General features: G+C 36.7%; 4 protein-coding genes and 3 pseudogenes across 7 annotated transcripts; 3 read left to right on the top strand and 4 right to left on the bottom strand.

The window, feature by feature from the left end:
- Positions 1-1727: 1727 nt before the first annotated feature.
- Positions 1728-6481, bottom strand: LOC104784379 (phosphatidylinositol 3,4,5-trisphosphate 3-phosphatase and protein-tyrosine-phosphatase PTEN2A). 3 transcript variants are annotated; one of them, XM_010509418.2, is made up of 13 exons: positions 5963-6481; positions 5070-5551; positions 4866-4967; positions 4724-4780; positions 4170-4235; positions 3583-3759; positions 3422-3508; positions 3261-3325; positions 3105-3181; positions 2974-3020; positions 2746-2876; positions 2581-2650; positions 1728-2464 (listed from the first exon to the last, which is right to left on the bottom strand). In XM_010509418.2, exons 2-13 carry the CDS (start codon positions 5532-5534, stop codon positions 1949-1951), a joined length of 1860 nt encoding a protein of 619 aa, XP_010507720.2. In that variant the 5' UTR covers positions 5535-5551; positions 5963-6481; the 3' UTR covers positions 1728-1948. The 3 variants fall into 3 exon arrangements, with proteins under 3 accessions (XP_010507720.2, XP_010507715.2, XP_010507725.2); XM_010509413.3 differs by having other exon boundaries at positions 5070-5562; positions 5963-6278; XM_010509423.3 differs by having other exon boundaries at positions 5070-5546; positions 5963-6261.
- Positions 6482-9194: 2713 nt separating this feature from the next.
- On the bottom strand, positions 9195-10337 carry LOC104705622 (F-box protein ETP2 pseudogene; annotated as a pseudogene).
- Positions 10338-11607: 1270 nt separating this feature from the next.
- Positions 11608-12576, top strand: LOC147949676 (uncharacterized). Its single transcript, XM_087509924.1, has 3 exons — positions 11608-11667; positions 11900-11956; positions 12054-12576. Exons 2-3 carry the CDS (start codon positions 11925-11927, stop codon positions 12574-12576), a joined length of 555 nt encoding a protein of 184 aa, XP_087366050.1. The 5' UTR covers positions 11608-11667; positions 11900-11924.
- Positions 12577-12588: 12 nt separating this feature from the next.
- Positions 12589-13548, top strand: LOC147949675 (uncharacterized). Its single transcript, XM_087509918.1, has one exon. It carries the CDS (start codon positions 12589-12591, stop codon positions 13546-13548), a length of 960 nt encoding a protein of 319 aa, XP_087366044.1.
- Positions 13549-13586: 38 nt separating this feature from the next.
- LOC147949674 (uncharacterized) lies at positions 13587-14425 on the top strand. Its single transcript, XM_087509915.1, has 2 exons — positions 13587-13916; positions 13994-14425. The coding sequence occupies exons 1-2, from the start codon at positions 13587-13589 to the stop codon at positions 14267-14269; spliced, it is 606 nt and encodes a 201-aa protein (XP_087366041.1). The 3' UTR covers positions 14270-14425.
- Positions 14426-16009: 1584 nt separating this feature from the next.
- Positions 16010-16938, bottom strand: LOC104705610 (F-box protein ETP2 pseudogene; annotated as a pseudogene).
- Positions 16939-17605: 667 nt separating this feature from the next.
- Positions 17606-19291, bottom strand: LOC104784369 (putative cysteine protease RDL2; annotated as a pseudogene). The gene is made up of 4 exons (XR_015559760.1): positions 18754-19291; positions 18408-18649; positions 18173-18319; positions 17606-18088 (listed from the first exon to the last, which is right to left on the bottom strand). The product of XR_015559760.1 is annotated as a putative cysteine protease RDL2 (transcript).
- Positions 19292-23065: the final 3774 nt, after the last annotated feature.

The following is a 23065-nucleotide window of genomic DNA, read 5'->3' as shown; positions in this document are numbered from 1 at the left end:
ATGTTATAAGGGAATTGGCTACTCGACTCAACCTAACTCATGGATCACTACCTGTAAGATACATCGGGGTTCCGCTTATTACACAGAAGCTCTCTGACTCTGACTACCAACCGTTAGTGGACAAGGTGAAGTCAATAATTTATGGCTGGACTCATCGCCATCTCTCGTTCGCTGGCAGGCTTCAACTCCTCCAATCAGTGATTAACAGCAAAATCAACTTTTGGGCTTCGATCTTTTTGCTGCCTTCAAAGTGCCTTGAAGAACTTAAGCGAATCTATTCTGCTTTTTTATGGAAGGGAGTTGCAGAAAGTGCAAGGGGAGCTAAGTTTTCTTGGGATGTTGTTTGTACACCCAAATCGGAAGGTGGGCTTGGTCTAAGGAGATTGGAATAGGATTTTCGGTTTGAAGCTCATTTGGCTCCTCTACTCTCAAGCTGGGTCGCTTTGGGTTTCTTGGGTAAAAACCCATCTTATAAGGGGAAGATGCTTTTGGAATGCTGATTTCAGGACTTCTGGAAGCTGGATTTGGAGAAGACTGGTGAAACTCAGGGAAGTGGCAAGGCCATTTATCTATTCTCACATTGTCTCAGGTTCGGATACTCTATTTTGGCATGATAACTGGACATGGTTAGGTCCTCTGATTGACATCATTGGGGACATTGGACCTCGAGTCTCGGGCATTGGGATTCTCTCGAATGTCGCAGACGCTTCAAGAAATGGAGAGTGGATCATTCCTCGAGGAAGGAATCCTCAGGTCCAACTTCTTCGAACTTGTCTTCAAGGCAAGCCGACACCTTCCTCTACTCTAGGGGAGGACTTATTCAGTTGGAAAAGCTCACCAGATCAATCAAATGGGTCATTCTCCTTCATGAGAACATGGAAGCATCTGCACCCCGCTGGACCCCGGGTTTCATGGCACTCACAGGTATGGTTCAAGGAGCAAATCCCAAAAATGTCTTTCATGGCTTGGCTTACAATTTTGAACAGACTCACAACAAGAGACAAAATGAGAAGATGGAATATCCAGGTCCCCGACTCCTGTCTACTCTGCCTAAACGGAACTGAATCAAGGGATCATCTCTTTCCAATGTTCGTACTCCAAGGTCTTATGGTTTGACTTCTTCGCTCACCTATTGCCCCAATTGCCAACATCTTTCAGTGGTTTTCTGCTTTGGATTAAAAGGCCTACCACAAATACGAAGCTCAATGTGATATGCAAGCTACTATTTCACGTCTTACTATACTTCGTTTGGACTGAGAGGAATGCGAGAATTCATTCAACAGACTTCCGACCCACAGAACGCTTGAGGAAAGAGATACAACTACTACTCAGGAGGAAGCTAATTGCACTAGACAACATGGCTAACTCTATCGTTTTACCTCAAGATACTTATCTCTACCTATGGTTTGAAAACTTCCAGAGTCACCTTTAGAGTTTTGATCCTTAAGATCCTTGTGATGTATTCAATAGTGATGTACTCAAACTCATTGTATTGTAATATCTGTCCATCTTAATATACCAATATCCTTTTAAAAAAAAAAAAAAGAAAAAAGGAATAGGATTGGGAGCAGGTGGTTCGTGGAGCGAGGTCTTCGCCAAGGAGTTAAACCCTCATTGTCAGACTTCGCGTGGCGTGAGTAGCCGTCTGTTTATTAGATAAGCAAGTAGAAGATTCGACCTAATGCAAGGAAAAATGGATTTTGGAAGTATCTCTACTTACGACGAAGTAAGAAATCATTGATTGTTTTATGATTCCAAATGCAAAAGTCATATAACACAAAGACGTAAGCAACCCGTGTATAATTTTGTGCAGTATAATACTAAAAAGAACACAGCGATACGGTAAAGCAAAAAAAAAACCCGTAGAATTCAACATCACAACACAATGAATGGATTTAACATTCCCTGTTTTTATGTACACATCTTCCTTCTTTTGATCACCCTTTCTTCAATCGCTTTCAAAGTCGTCTTCATCCCCAAATGAGAACACTGATGCATCAGCAGCCATGACCTTGAACTCACTCTCTGAGCTTGAAGAAGGATTGACCCCAGCCCCAGAGGGTTTCTCTGTTGCTTCAGCCTTGCTAACCGTTGTTCCTCCTTGCACGGGCTGTGATGATCCCTTGTTTCCAGAAATAGACACTTTCTCAGTCGCTTTAGCGAGAACAGAGGTTTCATCTGCGCTCCGTTTGGCTTCAGGGGTTTGAGAAGAAGCCGATGATGTGGTTTTGGTCGGGCCAGTCGAGTCTCCTTCGTTATCAGAGAACACATCGTCCTTATCAGGATTCTCTGTTTCTTTATTGGGTCCTGGAACCGATGCAGAGCCGTCTACAGGGGAAGAATTAGCTGCTGGAGTTTCTTCCGGTGTTGTGGATGCTGTTTCAGAACTAGGGTTCGTAGGGATTGTTGCATTTATATCAGCAAGAACAACTTCAACCATAAATCCAGGCGATGGTAGCTTCCTCTGCATCGGAACAAAAGTCAAACACAAAGATATATCATTTCAACACAGGAGGATTGATAGAGAAAGATCCCCCAATCAGACTTCACACACAGAGTCAAGGATTCAGCTATATTAACCTTGTCAAACGCGTCAAGCTCACTGGTTTTTAGAATCACTCTATTTTCCATCATTGTCGTGTTTAACCAGCTGAGAAGAGCATACAAAAAATAGTAGTGAGAGAAGCAAAATATAATAGCGATGATGGTAAAGAGTTTTGGACAACGAGGCACTAGCTTCCTGACCAGTAAAAATCTCCTTGGCGGTCATGAAAATGTATTTTGAAGTCCCCAGCCAATTCTGTTAGGCCTGGCTCTCCGGGTAAGGCAAAGACCATAACCCCTTTCTTTGGGGCACTGAACCAAAAGTCTTCAGGCTGCAAAATCATAAAAATTCCACTTAACCGTACAATGTGAATTCACAAAGGCCTTAACAAAATACTTGATAAGAACAAGGTAATAACAATGACTTACCGATAGATCCTTGGTCCGAGGATGTTTTTTCGTGGTAAAGAGAACACCTGCATATAATTTACAGTAAGATGTTAGCTCTGCATGATACTAGCTTTATATGTTGTCATGAAGCGATGGATCGACAAACACACCATTATGATCTGAAATAGTGATGGATGGCCTGATCCAATAGGGACACCGATGGAGCCGGAATCCCCTTAGCATACACCTAACAAAAGAAAATGTTCGATCTCAATAAACAACTGTATGCTACATTAAGGTATAGAATAAGTCAATAAAATGCTTACCTACGGCCAGGTTGGTTTTCCCCGTTGAAGTAGGTTAAAATTCGTTCAAAGTATTTCACATATCTCTACAAATAATTGATTAAACAGACTCAAATTTCCGCAGAAGGGTAAATATTGTTTTCATGAGGGCTTAATTATATAAATTACAAAATTAGACTTACAATTTGGCTGGGTAGCACAAGTCCTTTTCCATCCACACATCGTTTCTGGTTGTAGAAGTCCATGCACTCTTCGGCAGTCGGAAAGAACTAAATAAGAAAAGGAAACATGATTGGTTCCCTGTGATGGATTGTTTTATACAACGTTAAAATGAATTTCTTACCTTCAGATACAACAGAAGACTACAAATCATAAGCCCTGTCCTTGCCATGCCAGCCTTACAGTGAACAACCACAACATTCTCAATGTCCTCCTTTAACCATGAATATGCACTTTGGCAGAATGAGGTGATCAAATGGATTGGCGGGCAATTATGATCATCAAATGGGAAACTGGCCACCTGGAGGCAAAATAATCAGCACAAAGTAAGATGTATAGGGACACTAATACGGACAGAAGATGGAGGGTAAATAGTTAACAACTGGGCCCGCATTATATAAACATAATAGTAATCACCCTAGAAAAAGAAAGCATGATGTATAGAAGAAGTGGCTATATTATCAGAGAATTAAGCCACTTCACTGCAGCAGGTTTTAATATGATCATGTCCAACGATTCAGGTAAGAAATGAGCAAATTATCACAAGATTCACAACTTTGTACATATGCAAAGATGTAAACAATCTTTTCGATGGATACTGTTTTATAAGTACTTCAGAGCAAATTTTCTTTATTTTGAGTAAGACATTCTTTGTTGAGGAGGCCATGTTTGTCAAATGCAAGGAAAAGAGGAAGAAAGAGGATGGCATACCTTCCCTTCAAATAATGATACATCATACAACCTCTCTGAACAAAGATTGTAAACCTTGTATTTTGCCTACAAAAAAAAAAGAAGAAATCAAATATATCAATAGCACAAGAGAAGATCAGAACCTATCAAGGCTGTAGCTAACTGCAAAACGCATCATACATAAATTAATTTCCAAAAGGAAGATGGCAAGATGACATTGTACACGTTTGAAATAAATAGACATAATATGAATATCGAATACCAATTATATTCATGAAATCCAACTAATATCACAAAAGTCAAGAAACTCAATATAAGTCTTCACAGACTAATATGTTACAAGCCTCTTCAATTTGAGTGGAACCATCCACTCGAGAATATCTAATTAGGCAGATCTGCATATGATCAAGAACTTATAACATAAGGTGAAAGTGAACCAGTCTCCATGTTAAGAATCTCCAAGTGATACAAAAGAGAGAACTAACTAGATTAACAATAAAAAAAACAGCAAAAGTTTCATCATATGGCCAAAGATAAGCGATTAATTTCGTTTGCTAGCAAATAAGTAATAGTACCTTGTGTTGAGTTTCAAGAAAGTTAATAACTTCTTCCATTTGGTTACGGTAGAAACCCTACAATGATGTTTTGAAAAAATACTGGTCATATTAACTTGAAACAATCCATGGAAAACGATTACAAGCAAGCCAATTGACTCACCTCGACATATCCAAAAAAGCCAGAACTCATATCACCAGCAGGAAACCCCATTGCAATGATGTTCTCTGTTATGTACGTCAGATCCAAATCAAAACCTCCTTCCTGAACATTTGATTTCATATAAGGAAAGAAGATAGCATCGAAGTAACTGTATAGCAAAACTGATGACACAGAATTTAGATAACTTGTATAAGTAAATTTCACCTGATATCTTCTTTTGTTCTGAGATGCAGCATGTCGAGCCTTGACCTGCACTGCCTTGACAGCATTCTTTGAAGTATCTACCAAACCTTTCGTGATCGTCCCAAGGGAACTAGATTCTGTAGCACTTGATGAAGTCCCTTCCGTGGCCTCATTAGGTTGAGGAGATTTCGGAGATAAACGAAGCCCTAACCCGCTCGTAAACTTTGCAAAAGCAGACTTTTCGTTAGTCTCCACAGCAGAGTCGTTGTGTGTGGAAGCAAACGGCTGAGGAACTTTCAAATTTTTAGCCCACGTTGATATCCCAGAAGCAGATAGTTTTGATGCAACACCTTTAGGTGAACCATCGCTTCCAGCTTCTACAACAACAGGTGATGCAGAAACAGCAGTAGGAGGAGGAGGTGGAGGCTGATCATCTGGTATTGTTACCGCAGCAGGTGGAGGCAAATTCGGTGACTCAGACGACATTGTTTCTATCTTCTTTCCTGGCAAAAGACTATTTGAGTGAAAAGATTATTTACAAATCTGAACTACACAAAGTCAGAATTAAAAAAAAAAAAAAACTGATTTCGCATTTAAGTAAATATAACTATTAGCCCGAAATTATCATTTGCGTGATCTAATTCGCTTGAGAAAAAACACACAATCGTCTTTGTTCCGAACTCAATAATTTTTTTTTTTTTTTTTTAAATAAAGCAAATTCGAAGAGTTAATCAAACAATTAATGTGCGATCATCAGGCATGAACACTCACAAAAAGGTAAGCTAAATCCAATGGAAATTTAAAAAAAAAAAAAAAAAAAAAAAATCACGAAAGCAGATCAGAAATGAATAATCAGAGAATCAGAGAAAAAATGACAAAATCGAAAGAATAAAAGTTAAAAGGCAAGAAGAAACCTTAGAGATCAAGAACCATATATCCCGAGGGAAAACGCTTGCTTCGGCCTTCGTGGATAAAAATTAAAAGTTGAGAAGATATGAACGCGCGCGATGTTCAGGAGGAGCGAGCAAAGCTCTTTTAGGGCTCCCGTCTCGACGGATTCAGATTAGAATTGGGGAAAAACACACAGTGTCTCTCGGTGATCAAGTCACGTGGGAGTTTTCGTCAACAATAAACCTGTGCCGTTAGATCTTTTATAAAAACGTTTTGGTTGTTTTTGGATCTGAAGAAGAATTGAACATCGCACGTGATCCTCATCTCTCCAATTTATTTAAATTTTAACCCCTTTTTTTGTTTTTTTAATAGATCGATGGATCATTTTTGGCATCACAAATTGGGTTATGTTTTTGTGATTTTTTACATTTATTTTGCTTAATTTTACGTTAAACCACAGTTTAAACACCAGAAACATATCTTATGATGTCTCATTTGTCTCAACTTTGGATGTCCATTGCATAAAAAAAAAAAAAAAAAAACAGAGCAGAGCTGTATTTATAGAGGGAAGATATATGTAAATTAGTAGATACAAAACCCTTATGTATAATACGATAAATATTGTACCCAAGACATATCAATACACGAGCATTTTCTTACATGTTCTCAGAGCACCAAGTATCCTAAACCTAAAATCTTTTTTTCCGCCGCTCTCATCTTCTTCTTCTTTCTTCCTTTGTCCTTCTTCTTCTTTTTGGTTCTTTGCCACGTCTGCTTCACCAACTGATGTGATCAATCCATCGGCCACCAGTTCTGTCCACAACGTGAACATGTCCAATGTGACAAAGCTAACGGCTTCCAACTTCCTGATGTGGAACCGTCAGATCCGTGCCCTGCTTGCTGGTTATGGGCTTGCTCACTTCCTCGATGGTTCCGGCGATACTCCGGCGCCCACAGTTCTTGTCAACGGCGTCTCTGCTAACAACCCGAAGTTCATCTTGTGGCAACGACAAGATCAACTCATCTACTCCAGTCTTTTGGGAGCTATCTCTGTTGAGGTTCAACCCATCTTATCGAAGACGTCCACCTCTGCTCATATCTGGACTCTTCTCACCTCTACGTACGCCAAACCAAGCTGGGGTCACATCAAACAAATTCGTTGTGAGAACCGAAACTAAATTCTCCTCTCGAAGTGTTTTGTGGACGAAGGGACTTACTACCGTAGTAGTTCCGAACTGATTTTAGAAGCAGAAATTTGAGAGAGTAAAAATAAGTATTATTGTCCCCCTATAAGTTTTTTTGACCCCCTATTTATACTAAGCCATTACAATTAATGTCATATCCAATTAAGGCCCGAAGATCTCGCACTCCGTAATAAATGAGATCTTTGACCAATCCTCCGATCTCCAAGGTGATTCACCCGCCGTTATGCTCTATTTCACTTCTCCAATCGAGCATGATGGGCTGGGCTCTTACGTAACTTCGGCCTGTATTGCTTGTTGGTCATGGACATGAGCCCATGACCCGAGGTGACTAATCGCGGTACCAACATTCGTGAACAGATCAAGTATTGGAAGAAGGGAACCCGATCCATTGATGAATACTTCCAGGGCTTTGCTACTTGGTCCGATCAGCTTGCTCTGCTTGGTAAGCCATACGAACTTGAAGAACAGGTTAATCATCTTCTTAGTGGTCTCCCTGAAGAATACAAGCCTATCATCGATCAGATTGATGGGCGTGAGACCCCTCCCTCCTTGACCGAGATCCATGAAAAACCCATTAACTATGAGTTGAAGCTTAATGCACAAGCATTTGTGTCGTCCTCTGTTCCTATCACCGCTAATGCTGTCTATTCCAAGTCGACAGGCTCTTCTCCTCATTTTCGTACTCTGAATCGATCTCATGCATGTGGTTACCATCACAACTCTAACCGTTGCTCTCAAGGTAGAGGTTATAACGGTCGGTGTCAACTATGCGGTGTGTTTGGGCACAATGCTCGTTGGTGCTCTCAGTTGCCCTCTGGTGGCAACTATCAACCATCTGGTGGCAACTATCACTCTTCTGGTGGTGGTTAACCATCGTCGTCACCAACACCATGTTAACCACGTACCAATGTAGGTGTTTTTCCTCCATATAATCCTGCGAATTGGATTATGGACTCTGGTGCAACTCATCACCTTACACCCAATCTTTCCAATCTATCTCTTCATCAGCCCTACAACGGTGGTGAAGAGGTTACCATTGCTGATGGTTCAGGTCTTAAGATCACACATACGGGTTCAGCCTTACTCCCTACACCATCTCGATCTCTTGCACTAAAAGATATATTATATGTTCTGGATGTTCAAAAGAACCTTATATCGGTGTATCGCTTGTGCAATGCTAATCAGGTCTCTATTCATTTTTATCCTGCTTATTTTCAGACCGATGGATCGGGCTGTACAATGTGTGGATCGGGTTCTGATACCATATTAGATTGTGGGCTTCCAACTCAAAACCAATTGGCAATGAGTGGAGAGACCCATATATCTTATATATTATCAGGATTTTTGTCCAGCTTCCAATGTGGGATATTATATCCCTAACCATTCCTTACAGTATTATCAAGTAATTTGGGGTTCATTTTTTATTATAATGTTTGCAACTTAATGAAATAACAGTTCAAAGATTCAAATAGACATGACCAATGTTAAATTAAGAAAAACACAACCCAAAAAAAAAAAAAAAAAAAAAAAGAGGAGGTTTAGTCACACCCATGCATGTAGAGAGAGCTTGTTTTAGTCGTCACTCGTCACCTCTTTTCCTTTTGCCTTGAGCTTTTGCTTGCTTGATTTTATCCAAACTTGGAACATAATGATGTGGATGCACCATTCTTAACACCATATGAAACAATTTTTGAAATGAGAGGAAGATGTAGTGTGCTGGTCAAAAATCATATCATGTGGCTCTCTTTTCATAACATTTATTTTGCTTAAGTTTACGTGAAACCACACAGTGTCATAACCAAAACATATCTTTATGTGTCCGCTTTGGATGCCATTGAAAGAAAGAAAAAAAACAGAGCAAAGTTGTATATAGTAATTTGGGGTTTGTTTTAATATGTTATAATATTTGCAACTTATTATTGAAATAAATAACAGTTCAAAGATTCAAAGAACATCACCAATTGAAAAAACACAACAACAACAAAAAAAAAAAAAAAAAAGAAGAAGAGGTTTAGTCACACACATGCATGATGCATGTAGAGAGCTTGTTTTAGTCGTCACCTCTTTTCCTTTTGCCTTGAGCTTTTGCTTGCTTGATTTTATCCAAACTTGGAACGTAATTATGAATAGCTGGCAAACATAATTTCACTTTATCTACTCCAAACTCCAATGTTGTGACTATATTATCCTCCCCAACATTTTCTATATTGTTTTTGATACGTTCTATATCATAATGATCCAATATGTCACAATACACCAAGACTTTCTTCTCCTCATCTAACAAGAAACTTCCACAATTCAAAATTTGATTACGACGGCTCAGATCCAATGCTAAGACCTTGCTCCAAGAAACTTCTTTGGTCGTCTCATCAATCTTGTTTGTCACCCATATCTCAGTCTTGGATTTTCTATCTGGCTGTGATAAAAACGCAAGCTTCTCTTCTCTAACAACTGAAAGGATACTATTTTCTAATTGAATACCCTGATCACAAGGAAGACGCACATGAACAGATTTCTCTGTTGAGTAATCGATTTTGAGCAAGGAAATTTTTGTTCCATCTTCAGCAAACGTGTAAGTGCTCCCCTTCAAGGACACAAGCATATATGCCCATAAGCGCCAGCCTGGACATATATCACCAAGACTCCTCCATGTGTCAGAGTTAAACTCGTACATTTCAAAATTATATTTACCATAATAATAGCTCAAGACTCTGTAGCTCTTGTTGCAGGATTTGTTAACGTATCCGATATTAAAGGCGCGGCCACCTTCGCTACCATCGCCGGTTCTGATCCACCTTTGTTCACCAGTTAACGGGTTCCAAACCACGATTCTAGAGTTGTCAACGGAGGAGGTGCATAACAACACTCCGTCACAGTGAATGACCCGGCTTACATAGAATTTAGATGAATACTCAGGCTGAGGATCGATTAGGCTATATGCAGTATTTACTTCTACAGATGGAATGGTTCTATTGAGATCGATGCTCACCAAAGCAATGTTGTACTTCTTTATCAACAAGAGAACCATAAACTGCTTAGTGGCTTTATCCAAGTGCTTTCTTGCGAATCTCCAATCGTCGTTGAATAAACGGTTCCATCGTTTGCAAGTTGATCTTAATCGTTTCAGGGAAGTGGCCGGAACGCGACAGAGTATTTCCTCTACCAGATCCTCTGGAAGCTCAGGTATAGTCATTGATATCTGAAGAAAACGTGCTTCTGAATCTTCTTTATCTAATTAGGGTTTTGCTTCTCATCTTTGTCGCCATATGTATTTATATGCCTCCCGCACCCATCAATTATGACTATTTTCCTTTTCCTTTTTGGTTTGTACTTTTAGTTTTTTTTTTCCATTTTTTTTTGCTTTCTATTCTCTAATTTGCCTCCAAGTACATAATAATTCGACTAAATCGTTTCTTTTTAAATGAGCTTTCGAACGCTAGTAAATAGAACTTGAAGGGTGATGATTTCTAGCTGTACAACTTTGTAACTTGTAAGGGAAGGAAAGGAAGAGATTAAATGTATCCCTAACAATGTAGACCTCGTCTTTGGACTAATAATACTTGTCTATTTTGACGAAGGATAGTGTCTATTATATAATTTTCTTTAAAGTGATTCATACCACACAAAAAGACAAAAACAGATCAAATTAAGTTGTATTACCAAGTAATTTGGGGTTCGTTCTAATTTTTTATAATATTTGTAACTTAATGATATAAATAACAGTTCAACACTACAACAAATATGTACATTGATAGCAGACGGATATAGCTCATTTTCCGTCACTGCTATGAAAGATGAGATTTTTTTTCGCTTACTTTTTAATAGCATCTTATTAACGCTATGATAGGAAAATTATGTAGCGGGAAACAAAAGTGACTTTTGTCCGCCAATACTTAGTGAAATTATTCACTTAATCGCCAAATAAAAAAAAAACCCAAAAACTCGACACACTCTCTCTCTCTCTCTCGTTACAACCTAAGCTCAACCTAAGAAGATTTCTTCTTCTAAATTCTCTGTGTGTGCTCAAATTCTTCTAAATTTCTTATCAATTCTTCAGTTTTATCGCCGTTTGTGAAAAGCCCCAATTTCGCCGTTTGTGAAAAGCCCCAATTTCGCCCTAAATCTCCATATCCATCGCAATTGATAGCTCGAATCCATTTTTGAGGCATGTCTTTCTTCTTCCTCCTAATTTCGTTATTTGTTTCGATTATTTGTGATTTCAAACAGCTTTTGATTTCGATAAGGGTCAGATTTAGTTATCTGTTTTGTTAGGGTTCGATTTATCTAGATTTATTTCGTTATCTGTTTTTTAGGGTTCGATTATTTACAGATTTTGAGAATGTGGAGTTTCGAATCCATCTGTTTTGTTAGGGTTCGATTATTTACAGATTTGACTCAAAAATAGCTTTTGGATTTGAGTATTTGCGCCTTCATAAACTGAACGATTTTTTTTTTTTCCCAAGTGTTGGTGATTGAAATGTTGGGGAACTGAAGCTTCTCATTTCTCTGTACTCACACAACAGGTTAGTATCACTCAACCAATAGTTAAACATTATTATTACACACGAATATTGGTGATTGCTATGTTTTGTCCTTTGAGTCTGATTCGTATAAATAGTGATTAGATTAGTGAGATTTTACACAGTTAGATATTGGTTTAAGAGCATCTGTATGTGTCTGAAGTAGTGCAGTATTGTCTGAATTGTTGCTTAATGTGAGCTTTGTATAATATGTATCTCTATTTTATCTATAAAGGTTAAAATTTATATTATAACATATAATGTTGGACAAGGCATGGGTGCATCTATGCAGGTAAGGAATTATATTTCATAATTAGGTTTTATTTTGGGTTTGGATACTTTAAGATGTTCTTTTAGTTATGATTTTTTTCTTTAATTATCCATTGAAGAGCTGATCCTGGTTATAAAAGTGGAGCTTGGAAATTTGTAAGGGATGTGTCTGCGGCTTTAGGTGACATAGAAATGATAATATGTCCTTGTAAAGACTGTCGTAATGTAGTACGACAGTTAAACAGTGTTGTGGTTGAGCATCTTGTAATAAGAGGGATGGATGAGGCATACAAGGTGCATAGTGATTGGTATCATCATGGAGATGTGAAGTCAGTAGATGAATTTCAAAGTAAACCAACTCAGTGGAATGAGGAAGTTTTTGAGTTATATAAAGCTGCTGAATTTTTTGATCAAGAGTTGGCTTTTAGAGGTGACTTAGCTGACCAACCTGTGGGCGACTTAAGTGAGATTGCAGAGGGTGAGGACCAACAAGAGGATGAGTTCCTTGCAAAGATCCGGGATGCTGAAACCCCACTATACCCTAGCTGTTCAAACCACAGCAAGTTATCGGCTATTGTGACTTTGTTTAGGATTAAGACACATAATGGCTGGTCGGATAAGAGCTTCAATGAACTGCTTTAGACATTGCCAAGCATGTTGCCAGATGGTAATGTCTTTCACACATCATTGTATGATGTCAAGAAATTTTTAAAGAGCTTTCATATGGGATATGAAAAGATCGACGCATGTGTTAATGATTGCTGCCTCTTCAGAAAGAAGTTAAAGAAGCTTGATAAATGTCCCAAATGTAATGCTTCACGGTGGAAGACTAATAAGCGGACTAATGAGGTAAAGAAAGGTGTCCCACAGAAAGTATTAAGATATTTTCCAATTATACCAAGGCTGAAGAGAATGTTCAGATCAGAGGACATGGCTAAGGACTTACGGTGGCATTACACTAACAAGAGCACTGATGGAAAACTTCGACATCCAGTAGATTCTGTTACATGGGCTCAGATGAATGAGAAGTATCCTTCATTTGCAGCTGAAGAAAGGAACATACGGCTTGGGCTGTCCACAGATGGATTTAATCCATTCAACATGAAGAATAGTAATTATAGTAGCTGGCCTGTGCTATTGGTAAACTACAATTTGCCTCCTCACCTTTGTATGAAGAAGGAGAATATAATGTTGACATTATTGATTCCTGGTCCACAACAACCAGGTAATAATATTGATGTCTACCTAGAACCTCTTATTGAGGATTTGAATCATCTGTGGAAGAATGGAGAGCTAACGTATGATGCTTTTAGTAAAAGTACATTTACTCTAAAGGCAATGCTTCTCTGGACCATTAGTGATTTTCCTGCGTATGGAAATCTTGCTGGTTGTAAAGTAAAAGGTAAAATGGGATGTCCTATGTGTGGGAAAAATACTGATAGTATGTGGTTGAAGTTTAGCAGGAAACATGTCTACATGTGTCATAGAAAAGGTTTGGCTCCAACACACAGATATAGGGAAAAGAAGACTTGGTTTGATGGAAAAGTTGAGCATAGGAGAAAGTCAAGAATTTTAACTGGTCATGAAGTTCATCAGTATTTGTGGATTCAGTAAAGCAGCCTGATACATCACTATGGAGACCTACAGCTGAAATGTCATTTCTTGAGGACTGTTTGATGGCTTACGTATCTTGGCCCCTGAGTAAGGTTGATTTTGAAAATCCCTCAACTCCAACTGGTCAGAATGCTACATCACATGCTTCTTTGTCTGCATCAAAGGCCAAGTCTGCAGCCACAGCTTCTAAGTCTGCTACAGAGTCCAAAACTTCAGCAACAGCTTCAAAGGCTGCATCGCAGGCCAAATCTGCATCTATGTCTTCTAAGTCTGCATCTGGTTCTGAGTCTCCTGTTGATGATGCAACGGGTCCAATATCACCAATAAAGAATACTTTACCATCACAGTCTCCTCTCAGGAAGTCTCCAGTAAGTGTTTTCATATGTTATGAAGTTGTTTTTGTTAATTATATGATGACTGATGGTTTATATTGTAAACATGGCAGCGCATTAATAAAGTTATTTCCAAGGAGAATAAGAAGTGCAAGTTGATGGATTTAACTGAAAAGAATAGGGTTGTGGCTGAAGGACGATGGGGAACAAATGATCCAGAACATAAGGTTCACTTTACTCGCTTGGGTTCTAATGCAGTTAAAGTGTGGATAGATGTTGTGAAGGTGAAAAATGTAAAAGTTTGGAGGCCATCCGATGAAATAGAGATTATTGAAGATGCACTTAGCTCCTGCATTGCTTGGCCAGAGAACAAGGTCATTATGTCTTAAACTGATGGTTTTATTGTGTAATGTTAAGTACTTGAGATTGCTTGTTTATTTTGGATGTTCTTGAGACTTTGATGGTAAACTGATGTTCTTGAGACTTTTGTTATGTATTTTGGATCTGAGACGTTTATTAATCAGATTTTATGAGATTTTATAAAACAGGTTATGTGTGCTATAATCACATATCAGAAAATGCTATAAAAGTACAGGTAAACGTTATGATAAAAGAATATACCATAGCACAGTAAACAAGATAAAACAGCATTTCGCAACAGCTATATTAGATATGTATAACATAGCACGAAAAATTAAATATTGTATAAATTTTTGCAAAATTATAATCTTGATAATACAGCAGTTTATTAGAGCTATGCTATAAAACTATAACATAGCACGAAAAAACAAATGTTGTATAAATTTTTTCAAAATTATGATCTTGATAATATAGCAATTTCTTAAAGCTATGTTATATTTTTATAACATAGCATACGTAATAAGTGCTATTGTATATGGGGTACATATAATAACAGTGCCCTAAAACAGCGCTCATGAAAACGCTATCAAAGACCTATGATAGCGTTTTTCTCTGGTTAACAATGTGCATATTTGTTGTAGTGCAAAGATTCAAAGAACATGATCACCAATGTTAAACTAAGAAAAACACAACCCAAAAAAAAAACAAAAAGAGGTTTGTTTAGTCACACCCATGCATGTAGAGAGCTTGTTTTAGGTAGGCTTGCTTGATTTTATCCAAACTTGGAACATAATTAAGAATAGCTGGGAAACATAAATTCACTTTATCTACTCCAAACTCCTCCTCTATGACTTTATTATTATCCTCCCTAACGATGTATATCATGTCTCTGTTATAGTCATCATCGTCAAACAATGTGTCACAATACACCAAGACTTTCTTCTCCTCATCTAACAAAAAACTTCCAAAATCCGAAATTCTAAGATCTGCCAGTATAGAGAAGAGAAGTATAACAGAGGTTAAATGTGTAATTAGTAGTGTGCAAAACCCTTATGTAAATGACTATATATATTGTAACATCCTCCATCAATGGAATGAAGCATTTCCTTACATGGTATCTGAGCAGTAAAATACTAAAATGCTAAACCTAAATTTTTTTTCCTCTCTCTCTCTTTCTCTCGCCGCTTTTCTCCTTCTTCTTCTCCTTCCTCTTGTTCTTCCCGTTTCATACCATCATGTCTGAGACTACTTCTGATGTCATCAACACTGCTTCCGTCAACCAACTTCATCATGTTAACATGTCGAATGTTACCAAACTCACTGCTTCAAACTTTCTGATGTGGAGCCGTCAGATTCGAGCTTTGCTCGCTGGTTATGGCCTTGCAGGCTATCTCGACGGCACAACGGTGGCACCTGCTTCTACTGTTCTTCGTGCCGGTGTCACTATTCTTAATCCCGAGTACAACCATTGGCAACGTCAAGATCAACTCGTCGTTGCGAGTCTCGTCGTTGCGAGTCTCCTCGGTGCGATCTCGGTAGAGATTCAACCAATCCTCTCCACGGCGTCCACGACAACACAGATCTGGACTCTTCTGTCATCTACCTATGCGAAACCTACCAGGGGACACATCAAACAACTTCGAGAACAGATCAAGCAATGGCGTAAAGGTACTAGATCTATTGACGAATATGTTCAAGGTCTTGTTTCTCGGTTTGATCAGCTTGCTACGTTGGGAAAACCATATGAGCATGAGGAGCAAATTGAGTATTTACTTGGAATCAAGCATTTCCTTACATGCAGGGCTCATATCGAATGCTAAGACCTTGCTCCAAGAAACTGCTTTGGTCGTCTCATCAATCTTATTTGTCACCCATATCTCAGTCTTGGATCTTTCATCTCGCTGGGATAACAACGCAAGCTTCTCTTCTCTAACAACTGAAAGGGTACTCTCTTCATATTCAATACCCTTATCACAGGGAAGAGGCACAGGAACAGATTTCTCTGTTGAGTAATCGATTTTGAGCAAGGATAGATTTGGGGGCGTTTTTGTTTCATCTTCAGCAAACGTGTAAGTGCTCCCCTTCAAAGACACAGACACGCGTGGGCGTAAGCGCCAGCCTGGACATATATCACCAAGACTCCTCCATGTGTCAGAGTTAAACTCATACATTTCAAAATTATTGATATCACAATAACAGCTCAAGACTCTATAGCTCTTGTTGCAGGATTTGTTGTCTCCTTGGCAGTATCCGATACTAAAGACGCGGTCACTTTGGCTACGATAGCCGGTTCTGATCCACCTTTGTTCACCAGTTAACGGGTTCCAAACCACGATTCTAGACATGTTAGTCCAGAAGGTGCATAACAACACTCCGTCACAGTGAATGACTCGTTCTATATCCAATTTAGCTGAATACTCATGTTGAGGATCGGTTAGGCTATATTCAGCTTTTACCTCTACAGATGGAATGGTTCTACTGAGATCGATGCTCACCGGACCGATACTGTACTGGCTTGTCAACATGAGAACCATAAACTGCTTTGTGGCATATCCGAGTGCTTTCTTGCGAATCTCCAATCATCGTTGAATAAAAGGTTCCATCGTTTGCAAGTTGATCTTAATCGTTTCAGGGAAGTGGCCGGAACATGACAGAGTATTTCCTCTAACAGATCCTCTGGAAGCTCAGGTTTAGTCATTGATGAATGATGTCTGAAGAAAACGTGCTTCTGAATCTTCTATATCTAACTAGGGTTTTGCTTCTCAACTTTGTCGCCATATGCCTCTCGCACCCATCAATTATGACTATTTTCCTTTTTCCTCTTTGGTTTGTACTTTTAGTTTTTTTTTTTCCATTTTTTATTTTGCTTTATATTCTCTAATTTGCCTCCAAGTACATATAATAATTCGTCTAAATCGTTTCTTTTTAAAAAGAGAGCTTTCGAACAACAGAGTAAACAAAAACAAATTAAACTTGCATTCAAGAAATTTGGGTGTCTCGCTTAGTCGCTTAGTAAATAGAACTTGAAGGGTGATAATTTCTAGCGGTTCAACTTTGTAACGTGTAAGGGAAGGAAGAGATTGAATGTAGAGCTAGGTTTCATAGTCACTTATTTTCCTTTTGCATCCAGCTCGCTTGATTTGAACCAAACTTGGGGACATAATTAAGAATAGTTGGCCAAGATTCTTTGAATTTATCTACTCTAGAATCTCTTGGTGTGACTATCTTATCCTCCCTAACAATGTAGACCTCCTCTTTGGACTTATTATACTTGTATTCCATCCATCTCTCACAATTTATGAAGACCTCGTCTTTGGACTTGTAATACTTGTCTATTTTGAGGAACGATAGTGTCTATTTTCTAATTTTCTTGAAAGAGATTCATATCACACAAAAAAATAAACAGAGCATGAGACAACAACCAAAACCATCAGCATCACAACACTCTGTACTTAGACTGTGCTGTCAAGCAGGTTCTTCAAATACAAGATAAGATTGGAATCTTCATTAACGTTAACATGTTATGGGACTTTGACTTGACCCCATTGGATTATTTAGTAAAATATTTAAAATTAGTAATCATGTACCGGAAGATCAAATTAAATCTCAGACAACAAATCAAATGACGACGGGAATGATGATTTGGTCGGGTAAGACGCCATCATTGCTACACCACATTTCCCAAATGAGTCATTGATGTTACGTTGGAGTTTAACGTAACCGCTTTCTCCCCAGTTTGATCCCCATGAGTTACAAATGATCCAGTAATCTTCACCACTTGAGGATCCATACCCAACCACTACCACACCATGGTCCGAAGATATTCCACATGTTCCTGTCATCACACCCTAAGGAAAAAAACACACAAACATAGCTTTTTGGGTACGTTTCAAGAAAAACCAATTTGGAATCAAGAAGTGATTGAAAATTACGGATTTGTAGAGCTGGAAAGCTTGGCTACTAGCTTCAATGGCAACACTAACAGGTTGATGAGCAACAGCCTTTTGCAAAGACTTCTCATCGTCTCTAGGAACATCTTCATATCCATCAATAGTAACAACAACACGAGTGTTGTTATTCTGCATGATCATTAAGCACATAGATGAAATCTAATGGAAACTTAACAATAACACCAAAATTGAGCATTTATGTTGGTTTATTAAGAACCTTATCGGCGTTGCACAAGCCAAGATCGTTGGCGTTATAAGGGTAATCTTGATCTGTCTCAATACCACCGGTTTTCATAATGAACTGAAAAGCGTAGTTCATGATACCTCCATCACATCCAGCGTTGACAAAACCTCTATCACAGTCAACGAGTTCTTGCTCCGACAGAGATCTCAACTCACCGGTCTTGATCTGGTTTATCCCTTCAACCGCTCCAACCGCAGAAAACGCCCAACAGCTTCCTATTCAAAGAGAAATCTCAATTCGCAATCGTTTCAAGTTCAGAAAACGTGAAAATTGATCCAAATCCAAAAAAGCTATATGAAGAAATATCTAAAATGCATACCACAGTTTCCTTGATCTTTGACTGGTACAACTGCGCCTTTCTTTCTCCAATCGACTTCATCAGGCAAAACATCTCCTTCTTTGTACAAATATCTCTCAGATTCACTGAGTCTTTACTTCTCTCCATCTTCTTCCGCAAGTAAATAGCTTGAAACTCATCATTTGTTAGATCTGCGAACCGGGTCAAACCGACTTCATAAGTCCTATTCTGAACCGAATTGTGCTCGTAGATGAAATTCAAGTTGTCTTTGAAGATCTTGAAGCGTCTCTCTTTCTCTCCAATACCATTATAGTTCTTTCGATTCTCCACTAGCCATCGCTGGTACATCTGCGCCACTTCAGCCTCGTTCTGCTTCGTCTCTGTTGATGTGACGACTCCCAGAGATGAGGAAACTAGTAATAACACAGAGAGGATCACGAAAGCTGAGGTTATATGTCTGATTCGAGTAGCCATTGGTTTTTGTGTTCCAGTGAGATCTGTGCCAGAGTTTGACGTTAAGACCAGAAGAGGTAGAGATGGATCAGTTGTGTTTTGGGATTGGGCATTTTCTTTTATTTATATTTTATTCTAACCAATAAAATATTTAAATCATATCATATCATTACGTCACGTGTATAATATTCTACAATTTTTATACTAATATTTTTCATCAAACGTGAAAGAGAGGGTAATTCAATTATCGGAGGATGGTTAAAAGAGAACAAATTGATTAAACCCGATCAGTTTTTTTCTTGGTTATTTTTGATAACACGTTACTGCTGTATGTTTAGGACTAAAATTTAACTTACAAGAAACACGATGTGAATGTCTGAATGATGATGATGACAATAAGTCAATAATGGTAGAAGCAAATATGATATTACTTCTTAAAGATTTACAGCAAGTAAAATCAAATCCAGATAAACACATTAATCCAGAATTTAACAGCATATACATGTACATAATCAACAATTTATTATGTGAATACATGTATATGTATCATTTAAAAAATCAATTATATAAAACCTCTGTAATTAATACTCCGTAAATTAATAATTGTTATAAATTAATATAAATTTTTCGGTTCTAAGTTGGCTAGTGTACTTCTGGATAGAATTTATATATTTTCGGTTCAATAATAGAATAAAATAAAAATAAAAACTTTAAACAATTCTTTGTAAATATATAGTCTCATCAATAATATAAATTAATAATCATATAAAACTATCAAAATATATGTATATATATAGGTAGATTAATTTTTGTTAGAGTTTATTTTTAAGAATTTTTCCCTATCAAAAACTTTGAGTGTTTTTTTTTGTCAACATAGAGTGTTCTCTTCAAACCATGATATTTTCCTTTTAATTGATTCTATAAAAGTAATAATTATAACGATTTAATCTTATTTATAAATTTTCCTTTTGACAAAATTACCAAATTATGAAAGTTTCACTATTAATTTATTGATAAATTTGAATCTCTATAAATTATATTAATTTATTGATAAATTATAATCTCTATAAATTAATAGATTTTACGATCCTAGCATTATTAATTTATAGAGGTTTTATTGTAGTTAAATCTCGTTCTTTATATCATATTAATTGTTGCCTCATATATATCCGCGTCAGTGATATTTTCGGAAGAGATCATTCTAGCTGTCTTTACGACCTTGGCTGCTCTTCTTTCATCAGAGAACTTGTGGGCAACTATCATGTCGTATTCCTCTTAGCTAATTTCTGACATGAAAAGCCTTCCCGCTAACTTTTTTGCTTCGCGTGCCATGTTCACCATCTTGATCTCCTCCTCTCCTTCTCCTTCGTTGTGCTCGATCTCCTCCTCTCCTTTGCCTTCATTGTGGTTGTTGACATCCATACTTCTTAAGGCTGATGTCATTCCCTCCAATTGGCTCTTTGCTTTAGAGGAAAGGAAGCAAAAAAATCATATCATGCGTCGCGCTATACAGTGCTTCCTTGGATCTCAAATTAGATAAATTTTTTTTTGTGTAGATTCGGTTCGGCTCTTACCGAAATCAAATCTAAAATTTCAGAACCTATAAAAATCGGGTATCATTCAGGTTCATGTATTTTGTACCCGGTTATCCAAAATTTAACCTAATTACCCAAATTTTGCCTGATTACCCAAAAATTTTCATGTTAAATATTTAAACAAAATTTTTAAAAGTTAATTTAAAAAAAAATTGGTAAGTTTTTAAAAATATAGCTAAACATTTTAATCTAATTTTGTTTTAGAAAAATTTACTATTTTTGAATTTTAAGTTATAACTTTGCATAGCTATGTTATAAATAATAAATTATAACTAGTATTTTCAATATATTATTTTATTTTGGATATGTCGGATACCCATTCAGTTATCGGTTCGTTTCCGGTTCTTCAGATTTAGGAGATTAGGACACAATAGGATTTTCTACCTGTTCCGAGTTTGGATTCGGATCCGTTCCGGTTCTAGTTTTTGGGTCCATTTTTTTGGTCCAAACCTAGTAGGGAGAGAGAGTTAGGACTTGGTCAAAGGCTCAACAAACCTGGTGAATATCCTGTACTTCTCCAATCAATCCCCCTTTTCTTTACTATAGATCAGAATGGTAACCGCAGATTTAGTAGTGCGGGACAAACAATTTGTTAGTGCGCTATGGTTCAACTGCGATACGTGCGGGATAAATATATTTGCGGGACAAGTGCGGTTACTCCAAAAGAAGCGGTACAAAATCATGTTTGATTGGTAAAAAACAATTTGCGGTACGGATTTCATATTATTATATTAATAACTAATATAATGATATGTTTTATTTTTTGTATTAATAAATAAAAATTTTAATTTCTAAATTTTAAATACCAAAATTTATTTAAAATTAAAATTTGATTGGTAAAAATAAATATTTCAGTGAATGGTGAAATAACAATTTGAAATAATAGAAAATGTTTGATTGGTAGAAAACAATAAATAAGAAATAATACATATAATAGATAAATAATTTATAAACAAATATAGTAACAATAATAAGATACTTATAAAATTAGAGTTGTTATTTTTTGTTAATGAAATAATATTGTCATCTGCTAGGTTATGAATTTTAAGAATCAAAATTTATTTTAATTTTTCAATTAATGTTATTCATTAAAATAATGATCAAAAAAATCTTATTTTTGATGAATTTGCTGCAACTAAAACTAAAATTTATTTTAAAATTGTTCAAATATAGTTGTAGAAATATTTTGTATGGAACTAATTAACCATACTTTAATAAAATAATTGACTATAGTTTATTTATTTTCTATAAATCTGTTTTCTTTAGTAAAATTATATTATGTTGACAAAAAAACTAATTATATTATAACTTGAGAAGAAATAAGATTAAATTTTTTAAAAGGACACATTTAAAAAAGTATGTCATTTATAAGAATTATTAACAATATAAATTTAAAAAATATTTGGAATTTTTTTTTAACACTTAATACTTTCCTAGACACAAGTCAAATCTAATATGCAATTCTATGTGCCGTACCTGATCTTCGAAGCTTCTTTGGTATAAGATATTTGGAGTTATTTGTTAAAATATGTGTTAATTATTACACTTGCTTTATTAGGCATTAATTAAATTAAAATCTTATTTGCTTTATCAAGTGTCGAATTGAAAACCGCTGGAGAATTGGCAGTTGGGCAAATACTTGCCGTCCACTGATTAATAGCTTGTTCCAAAAAAAACGCAAACAAATTTTTTTATTTTTTTAAAAAACGCAAAATTACAAAAATTTACCTGAATGGTGACAAAAAGCGGTTTTCAAAAAAAAAATAGTTGAAATCCGCACTTGTATAGGTCGCCATTCATTGCCTATATATCGGTTTAGCAACACGCAATCTACTTCTCCACTTTGCAATCAATATTTTGTACTTCTCCAATCAATCACATACTTCTCCAATCAATCCGGCTGTCATGCACCAAAAATCATAGAAACTACATCTACCTTTTGTTCATGGACAATATGACGTAAACGGTTTTATTGTAGTTAAATTTCGTTCTTTATATCATATTAATTGCATTACTAAAATGATACATAATACACAATTTAACAGCATATACATAGATGTATATCATAATCAACAATTTATTAAAATTAGATTTTGTAATATTTTTGAAAAAATAATAATTTTGGACTTAAAAGCATTGACGAATTTACCCACATATATGTCATGTCTTGTTTTCGATTCCCAAAAACAATCATATCGAAACTTACAAGTGATGTAGCAAAATTCGGTCAATCTCCAAGTCAGACCTATAATCAAAATCAGATCTAAACATTAAGAACAAATTAT

The sequence above is a fragment of the Camelina sativa genome, chromosome 1 (genome assembly GCF_030686135.1).
Source record: "Camelina sativa cultivar CO46 ecotype springtype chromosome 1, ASM3068613v1".
NCBI lineage: Eukaryota > Viridiplantae > Streptophyta > Magnoliopsida > Brassicales > Brassicaceae > Camelina > Camelina sativa.
The sequence above is the reverse complement of the archived record's forward strand: the minus strand, read 5'-3'. Positions and strand labels throughout refer to the sequence as shown.